General features: G+C 30.0%; 1 protein-coding gene across 1 annotated transcript; it reads left to right on the top strand.

Moving 5' to 3' along the window:
- Positions 1–2,388: 2,388 nt before the first annotated feature.
- On the top strand, positions 2,389–4,017 carry LOC111274892 (WRKY transcription factor 28-like). Its single transcript, XM_022859889.2, has 3 exons — positions 2,389–2,962; positions 3,047–3,190; positions 3,561–4,017. Exons 1-3 carry the CDS (start codon positions 2,541–2,543, stop codon positions 3,931–3,933), a joined length of 939 nt encoding a protein of 312 aa, XP_022715624.1. The 5' UTR covers positions 2,389–2,540; the 3' UTR covers positions 3,934–4,017.
- Positions 4,018–10,358: the final 6,341 nt, after the last annotated feature.

Genomic DNA, 10,358 nt, shown 5'->3' with positions numbered 1-10,358 from the left:
AAAATTATGTGATTGAGTTTTAGTGCAACTCTGGTTATCATCAAAGCTAAAAATTAGCACAAATCTTAATCTCATTCTTTCAGCTTTTTTTTTTTAAAAAAAAAATTAATTAGATAATAGAGAAAAAAAATTAAACAATAGATAGACCATAAAAAAAATAAAAATGAATAAAAATCCTTACAATCGAGCTTATATTAGTCTCGATTGACAAAAAAACCTCGAACAAAATAGGATATCTACAAAGAGTAAATCAATAACTAATTAATACATCTTACCATATTAAATATGCTCAATTTTGTAAAAAAAGATTTATTTATACAAGTTAGGTAGTATAAAGATATATTTGTATATTATATGTTACTTTATTAAAAAAAATTTATAATAAAAAAATATTATAATAAATTATTTCTTTTTTTTTCACTATTTATTCAAACAACGATTGTTAAAATTCATTTTCTTTTTTTTTTTTCTTTTTTTTTATTAATTTTAACTATCTAAACAAAAGATAGATGTACCATTTTCTTTCTTTTAAAAAACTTTATTTACCTTTCATTTCCTTTCCTTTATTAATATTTACCTAAATATAATGTTACTATAACTATGATTGAAAAAATTCATAGAAAAATTTATGTTGAATGAACCTCATTGGAGTTGGTATTTGGATTTAATAAATAATACGTAACTCAACTGCATCACATTAAAAATGCGGTGGAATCCAAACTCTCACTAAATTTTCTTACTCTAAAATTAATAAATAAATAAACAAAATGAGAATTAGCACTAATGACTCAAATAATACAAAAAAAAACCTTCATTATTTATAATCAAATTTATAATAATATGTTTAATTCTATAAATTTATCAACACACTATTCAATCTTATAGCTATGTTAGTAGTATTTAAAACTTAATTCATCCGTACTACACAATTTGCATTAATCCTAATAAAATTTTGTTAGTTAAAACACCCCAATTTTCTTTTATAAAAAAAAGAGTGATACATTCAAAAAAAAATTTTTTTCAAACTATTAGAGAATTAATTGTAATGAACCTTAATATTTGTTTCTTAAGAAAATTTGTGACTGAAGGCCTAAAAACATAAAATGACTTGTATATTGGTCAGACTTTATAAAATTACGGGCTTGAAAATATTTAAACAAGCAACAAAATTTTCAAATGTGTTAAATAGATAACAAGTGAAGGATTAAAGATAAATTAAAAAAAAAAAAAAAAGGAGTTGAAAACGTGGGAGACTTGAGAAAGGGGCTAAAATGGAAAGCAAAGGCGCCAAAAAGGACGGGGTTGGTGACGTGGGGTAGGCATCAGCAGGAGCAGCAAGGGTCTCTCCAACGTGCCAGTTGGGGTTGTCGGCTACGGTCAAATGGCGGTGCCAATATTGCCACGTGTAAGCCTAATATTCCAACAACCATAAATAGTTTTTCCAAGTTTGAATGTTTGACTGCTTTCCTTTTTTTTTTTTCTTCTTCACTCTCGGCTTCTTCAGTCTCCTTCATCATCCTCCTAAAAAGGCATCTCCTGACTGTAACACGTTACAGGTTGTCTTCGCTGACTTCTCCTCTGCCTGCCTACGCTCCCTTCTAGCGAGTCCATCCACTCTCCTGCTTTTTTTTCTAAAACATTTTTCCTTGTTCACGAGGGAAAGAAGGTTGAAATTTTAGGGGAGCAATTGTTTCCCAATCCGAGACTGTTATAAGTATAGTCCATAGACTTCATTATATTTTAAAATTTTTAAATCAAATCATTTTCATAAATTTCATTTTTTAATACTTAAATTTATTAAAATTAAATTTTAATACCATATCAATAAAACACAGGATTGCAGACAAAATTTTCGTTCCTACTAACTTCATGTAGTAATTTTAAGGTAATTATATATATATATATATTTGTAAGAAAACATAAGTATGTAATCTTTTCTCATCATTTAGGTTTTATTGTAGTGTTTTTTCCTTTTGTCTAAAAATAACCTTATCTCATCCTTTTGTCATTTAATTTCACCTTTTTTGCTATTATTGTACGCAATAGTACAACTATATCTTATTAGAAATTTCGTTTTAATTTTATTATTTATATTTACATAGACGCAAAAGTGAAAATTTTTTAAGAATAAAATGGGCAGAGCAGAATTTATTAAGAGGGGCTAAGGCCTAAGGGCCGACTAAAAATGTGGGTCAGGGCATGGTGGATGAGACTGAGTAATATGGACAGGAAATGTTTCCACACCACTTTTTGCTCGTCTCATTGGGAGTTTTGTCAACCTTCTTTATAAAGTGGCTATGAAGCCAAAGTCCTATTCAATGCTAAAGGCTCTCTTCTCTCACTCTCTCTGTCTTCATCATGACTTGTATATATTTACGTATATATAACTCAAACAACATAAAAAGAGATGTCATGAAACCCTGAAAGTCCAAACCCAAAACCAAATCTTTGAGACCCATATCACAAAATTTAAGTTTTCTCTCTCCCCTGTTCCTTAAATTTTTTTTTTTCTTATTCTTTTGTTTCCTTGTTCTTCCTTCATGTCGGATCATGAATTTAGAGACTTTTACTACCATGCAAGTGCATTCCACAATGATCATCAGCGAAGTGTTGGTGAAACTGACATGTATAGGGTTTCATCATCACCAGTTGATCCTTCGTACATGAGCTTCACTGATTGTTTACACAGTACTTCCATGGACTATGGTTCACTTGAAAAAGCCTTTGGTTTGTCACCTTCATCCTCTGAAGTGTTTTCTTCAGTCGAAGGCTGCAATCAGACGACCGAGCAGCAGGTTGTTGTAGGGGATTTAGGAAATAATACCAGTGAAGTTATGACAAATCCTAATTCTTCTATTTCTTCATCCTCAAGCGAGGCTGGTTGCGAAGAGGATTCAGACAAGAGTAAGAAAGATAGGCAGCCAAAAGCGTCAGAAGATGGAGGTGAAAGCTCTAAGAAAGGGTAACTAAGTTTTTCTTATTTTCTTCATTTCTCTAGGATTTAGACACGGGGGGTGTAACTGGTTGTGTTTATTGTATCTAACAGGAACAAAGCAAAAAAGAAAGGAGAGAAGAAGCAAAAAGAACCACGATTTGCTTTCATGACTAAAAGTGAAGTTGATCATCTAGAAGATGGCTATAGATGGAGAAAATATGGACAAAAAGCTGTGAAGAACAGCCCTTATCCAAGGTTGGTTTTTCTCTTTCTTAATTACTACCAAACAAATATTGAAATATTAATCTTATCTTCTATACAATCAAGAAACTACATACAAAAACATGTCTGAACCTTGATAAGGTTTGCTGCAGTGTGCTTGCATTATCTTTTCGGCCCCTTCTTTTGACTACCAAGATGAGTCAATAACTTGATGGATTTCTGTAATTGTTTTTGCTAGTTACAAATAAAGATCTAAAACTTTTTTTCCTTTAATTAATTCCCTATATATGACTAGCCTTTCTTGGGAAAGCAAGGATTTTCAGATTTCTGATTAACACTCTGCTATCTTCTTTAGCCTGCAAGATTTTCTAATCTAAGGCGCATTTCTGATTTATCAACGCAGAAGCTACTACAGGTGCACGACTCAGAAGTGTACGGTCAAGAAAAGAGTTGAGAGGTCATTCCAGGATCCATCGATTGTGATCACAACATATGAAGGCCAACACAACCACCCACTTCCCACAACACTGAGAGGAAGCGCAGCAGCGCTATTCCCACCTTCACTGTTAACACCATCACCACTGGCGGGGCCAAGCTTCCAACATGAATTATTTATGCAGATGCCTCATTACATGACTAATAACCAAGCTTCTGGTGCAGTTTCAATGTTTGCAGAAAACTTTAGCCCTTTTCAGCAGTACCACCACCATCAGGTGCCTGACTATGGGCTTCTTCATGACATGGTTCCTTCCAGGTTCCTTAAGCATGAACCATGACGCATAAGTCTCTTCTACATCTTTTACTCCTTGTGTGTGTATATACATATATATATATATATATATTTAACTACTTTATTATCAGTTTCATCTAACTTTCTCTAGAGCCTAAGAATTATTCTTCAGTTACTGATCCGCAAAGGCCTAACATCAAGGACTAGATGCACGGGAGTGGGAAATGTTTTTCTTTGCAGTTGAAACTTGGTTGAGTTGCCACATACATTTAATGGAAAATGCTTCTTTTGATAGGAGATCAGGGTGAGGAGTGCCATAGTTGTTTTTGAAGGAAAAACCTAGGTTTAAGAGGATTGCAGACTTGTAATACTGGATTAAAGTTGCATTTATGTTTGTTTATCATTATCCTTGATGGAATTATCAAAGAAGAATGCGAGAAATATTATCAACCTCCCTAGTTTCTTTGAGCTAGCTAGCTAGCTAGCTCGCTAGATAATGTGAAATTCTGATCGAGAAAGAGCTAATATTAAGCAAATTCCGGTTTGAACTTTCCAAAGTGACGTGATCATTCCCTTTCCAAGCAGGTTGCAACGTTGAATACATATAAACATGCATGAAAAGAAATTTGACTTCTGTTTCAATAACATTGAACACTGTTTTTTTTCTCCTCCTTACTTTGGACTTTGTAATTTATCTTAAAATACAGGACAAAAAAAAAAAAAAGAAAAAGGTGTGCTGAAAATGTTTAAATATATAGCCTAAATGAGAGATGCGGCTAATTCTGAGTCATCCTGTCTGAAAAGGCAAAAACCTACTCCTAATTACGGTGTAATGGCAACTCGCCTAATTAACAACCCCTTTAATTCGCTAGTTATGGAGTACTCTGGAATTCTTTTCAAGGAAACCGCAATTTACGAAAATTAAAAAAAAAAAAATTGTAAGCGCTGAAATTGGATCCTTTTTTTGTGTTTAGTAAAAAGATTATTTTAATAAGTAAAAATTTAGTGTCAGTCTTACCTGGCTTTTATTTAGTTGTCATTTTTTTTTTTGGAAGTATTATTTAGTTGTCATAGTTAAATTTGACTTGAGAGACATACGAAATTTTCAGTCAAGACTAGAACGAAGTGTTATTTAGTTTTGAGGTTACCAAATTCCGGAGGTATAAACAGCTGAAAAATATGGTGATGGTCGCCCTAATGGAGTTGAATATAAGAGTATTGTAGTACTACTGCTTGTTCTGGTAAAGAATTTAGATCAAAATAAGTATAGATTTGAGAAAAAAAAATGAGACCATAATTTATGTGTTTTAGTCGTTGTCAAATCATCTAACCAACTCAATTTGATTACAAATTAAAGAAAGCAGGTTAGATATTTTCCGGGTGAATCAAGTAATTGCCAAACAGATTACACTTTCATTTGTACTAGATTCCTCCGGCTTGAATTGTAGACTGGGATTAATTAGGTGCTGGGGCATGCATGATGTTGATAGCATTTGGTTTTCATCAAATAATTCCAAGTTTTTGGTAGATGGATGAAGTCTTATTACTTTAATTTTTTTTCTATATATAAATTTATATAAACAAGTAAAATTTATAATCATAATCGTCAATTGTCACATGACCTGTTTTTATAGAATTTTAAATTTTTAATTTCAGTAGCTAACAAAATTCAAATTTTGACAATTTTAAATATAAAAAAAAAATTTATAATCGTAATCACTATATTTATATACGTAAACTTGAAATGAGCCGATATACAAAAATCAATACAAAACCAAATTGAATATAATTATGCTAAGAACATGTGCTATTGTCCTTTCATACTGTTAAAATAATCAGTTGATTGACATAAAGAACTAATTCAAAATTATTATGGTTGAATTCACCTACTGTCTAGACATGGATATTTATATAAGTAGCAAAGTCAATTTCCATTTAATCCTAATTACTACCAATCTTATCATAATAGTATTTTTTTTATCGAGATTAATAGAGTTCCTAATCAGAATTAACATCTTATTGTTTGGGTTTTGACTAGAAATAGATACCTTGTTGAAAGAGATTTAGATATAGTACAATAAGAAAAAATCACCCAAATAAACTTTAAAATTTCAAGTCAATGTAACAATCGATCATATTAACATTTTTTACTGGGTAGAATATAGTACTGAGAAAAGGATTTGTTAAAATAGTATATTTCATTAAGTTTAAAGAAGAAATTGAAGGGGATTCAAACTTTAAATTTCCATTCCTTTATTAAGGTATAATAACTATTAGGAAAATTTGGGTTTTTAATATACTAAAGAAAAAATTTACTGTTACAGTCTTAAACATTATAATATTTTAGATTATTTATTTGAAAATTAAAATATTAAATTAAATATGAATTTATGTTCTATAAATAGTCAATAGAGCTTTCAAACTATTTATATAGAGATCGTTTAAAAATAATTGTTGCCATTAAAATTTGAATTCGAAAATTTCAATTTGAAAACCGATGCTATTGAGCTATACAGTTCATCTTTACTTTGAAGACAAATTTAAAAGCTAGGTCAAATGGATTATCTAATGGGGTTAAGCTAAAGGACCTGCCCATCATTTTCATCCTAAATTGACGCCAAAACAAAAGAAAAAGCTGAAGTTAGGATATTTGGTTCTACACTTAGACAAAGTGAGCAGAGAAAATTTGGGTTTTGGATCAGAAAATGAGAAAATCATATACCAGAAGCCCAAGGGGCTGGTTTTGGTATTTCATAAGGTTTTTTTTCTATTAGATCGACAATTACGCCTTGACCAAATCCTGCCATGAAACAAGACACAACTATTAACCAGTATGTCCATTATAAAGCAAGCAAAAAACCACTTATTTTAATCATTTGATTGAGACCAAAAAATTCCTTATTCTGCACTTTTGCGTGCAGCCAAAGGAAAATAACTTTGCCAATTTGTTCGTAGGCATCTACCAAGGATGTAAAGACCATTTCTTCCATAGAGAAAGAACAAAAAAGTAAAAAGGGAAAGTTTCCATAAATTATGAGCTGAAAATATTCTATTAGTTTTTGCAAGTAATGAATTTGTGATTTCTATGTAGTAATTTTGGATTCTGTTCTTTCGTTATTGAGATTTTTTTATTGATTTATGCATATCTCATGAATTTTTGCAGAAAATGATTTTCTTTTCTTTTTAGATTATAGGCAGACACAATAAGAATGATAGTACTTCTCAGGTTGCTTTTATTTTCCCACTTTGAATTAGTGAAATTTCTTTTTTCTTCTAACACTTTAAGAAGTTTTATGGTAATTAGATTTACATTAGCGGATAGCTTGGTTTGATGAGTGAAGAGATTAATTTGACTCATTAGTTTAGTGACATTGCATAGAATCTGCTGAATTATAGTTAACTGTAATAATATTTGTGTTCGTATTTCATAATGCATGGAATCTACTGTGGATGGTATTGGAAAAGTTTTTGAAGTTTTAGTTTATATTTGTTGAAAAGAACTTATTTTTACTAGATTCAATTATCTATTGTGTCTAATTGATAACAACCATTTTTGTTGAGAAACAAACTTTTGTTTCATATTGCAGATTACTTTGCTCACCTAAGCAATAGTGCTTCAAAACAAGGCATGTCATTATACAATGCTTCAGATCGAAAGATCTTATTTTTCTTGCTGAGAGTTAGTGGTAACAGTCACGAGATTGTGTGTTTTTAAGGCACCAACAATCGTTTTATCATAACCTATTTTGTTTCGTTGGCATGCTGCAGTGAACCTTTTGGTCATCTCAAAAGCGATTGAAGATGGTGTAGATGTTCTTGACTGTCCTGTTCAAATGACAAAGGATGGAGCACCTATTTGCTTGGACTCTATAAATCTGATAGATAGCACAACAGTTGCTCAATCAATTTTTACTTTTTTAGTAATCTTGCAGTAACAATTCCACAGATTATGCAAGGCAGTGGAATATTAACCTTCAACCTTCAATCCTTAACAGTTTTAGAAACGTAACCTGTTGAAAATAAAATTTGTCTCAACTCAGTAAGGATTGAAGTTTGTATATTATGTTGAGTGGGTATTTGTGGATTCTCCTCATGTTTTTGTTTCTGTGCTTGAAAGATTGTTACCCATAACCATGGTGATGGAGCATGACTAAAAACCCTGCTTTGGAAGATAATGTTTCCTTGCATAAGGTACTGTGTATGTAATTTCAGCTAATATATTTAATTATTTATGAAGATGACAAGTAGACATTGGCTTAATTGATTATGACTTATTTCTTGGAGATTCAATTTTCCCTTGGGCCTTCAATCTTGCAGTTGGTTGTCTTAAGCTAAATGCATTGAAATGGCTGATCTTTCTAATCTAGTTTTTTTATTTGATACTCCCCTGCTAAGCTGATTGCAACTTGTTTTGGTTGAGAACAGAACAATCTATCTTTTTTTTGTTGGGCATATTGTTCTTCCAATCTAGATTTTTAGAACTAGGTTTTGACATACAGATCTGTTACAGTATACAGTTGACATGCCTACCAACTCTATTGGAGTATGTATAGAAGGGCAAATTCGTGATGATGGCAGGGTAAATGATTTATAGTTTCAAACAATTAAACGGTTCATAGACATCTGACATGGAGTCAAGACGCCAAAAATTGAGACATAATTCTGTGCTTATGGTACATTTTTCTAAAATGTCAGCTCTTGAAATATGCCAGCATTTGGTGACATAAAGCTGAAGTACAATGTATTGCATCTGTGGCAAATTTAACGTCCACATTTCCATTTTGGGATGATTAACCTTGAAGTCAAAGAATTTCGTTAGAAATTGTGCTGTCTGAAGCAAGCACTCCATTTGGAATGAAAGAGGTTGAACGTTGTTGTCCCTGACACACAATTCTTTTGCAAAGTTCTGCATGTATTTGCCATAGTGGCTCATTTCATTGATGGCCTTGACGGTGATGGTGAGGGGAATTCGGGTGATGGCGGGGCTGGGATAGAGTTCAATGATGCAAACTATTGGAGGAATTCTTATTCATTTATGTAATTTTTTTTTATCATCATCGATCTAAGCAGTTATCAAGAATTCGTATACCCGCCGACGAGAGTGGGTTTTTCCCTAGTATGGTATTAATTATAAAGTATGAACAGAAACAATTTGTGGTTGAAAAGCCCATGGTTTAAAAAGTTTAATAAGAAGCCGTTCAAAAAGCTTTCAAACCTCAGTTTTGATTGAAAATTTGCAGCTTCTTTGATGTTGTCTCGTGTTTATAATTCATGTCTCATCTCTCAAGTTCAACCCTCACCGAGCATTAAATTTGATAAATTTATATATGATGTAATGATATAATATAAAAATTATATTAAAAATTATATATATTTCAAAAAATATATTTTGTATTTATTTATATATACACGAATTTTGATATAATACAATTTACATCAAATATATATTGACTCATTTAAATGTATGACATTATATTAATAATATGTTTAATTTAATCTTATAATACGAGTACACGTTTAATATATGTGATACATTTAATACATTTTTTATATTTATTTTAATTTAATATAAACATATAAAGATTATTTTGATTTTTAATTTTTTAATTATAATACTTAATTAGCTATTTAATTTCATATAAAATTATTTTAAACATTTAATTATGATACTTATTTAATAATTATTATAAAATTATTTTTTTATATTAATAATATAAATACAATATAAATATTAATATTAATCTTATACATTATTATTTTATTCTTTAATCTTTAATAATTTATCATTTTAAATTTGATACTAAAAATTAATATAGTTATATAATTAAATTAAAATTTAAATATCTATTAAATATATATTAAATGAATATTAAATTTTTTAATTTTTTAATATGTAAGTATTTTTTTATATTATTAATATGTTAAATTTATTAAATTATAAATAATGAATTTTTTATTATTATTTATTATTTTAATCATATTTTTGTATATATTCGTATTTATCGCATTTATTTGTATATATACATATTAATTGTATCTAATCATATATATTTATATTATTATTCGTATTTATTCGTATCATATTTAAATAAATTAATTATATACAAATTAATTATATTATATTACATATAACACATATATTACATGTACCATATTTATATTTAAAATTTAAATATTTTTTATAATTTGTAATAGCTCATAATATTATAGATGTCAAACACTCAAAAACAAAGAATCGTCAGTTCCAGCATACACTCAGCAATGCAATGCAAGTGGTTCTGCATCTGATTGGGAAAAGTACAAAGAACACTTGTCTGTTCAGAACAGATATGGGGAGATATCCGATATTACAAGTGGCAAAATCTCATTGGAGGAACAAAGAACACTTAAAATTGCTGGAGATTTTTGATACATCAGGTTCGCCAAAACTATCCAACGCTGATAAGTGGAGTTGGGAATGCGAAGTAGACA

The sequence above is a fragment of the Durio zibethinus genome, chromosome 26, assembly GCF_047325235.1.
Source record: "Durio zibethinus cultivar Kanyao isolate XHJ-2024 chromosome 26, ASM4732523v1, whole genome shotgun sequence".
In the NCBI taxonomy this organism is placed as follows: domain Eukaryota; kingdom Viridiplantae; phylum Streptophyta; class Magnoliopsida; order Malvales; family Malvaceae; genus Durio; species Durio zibethinus.
This window is presented reverse-complemented; position numbering and strand designations above follow the sequence as displayed.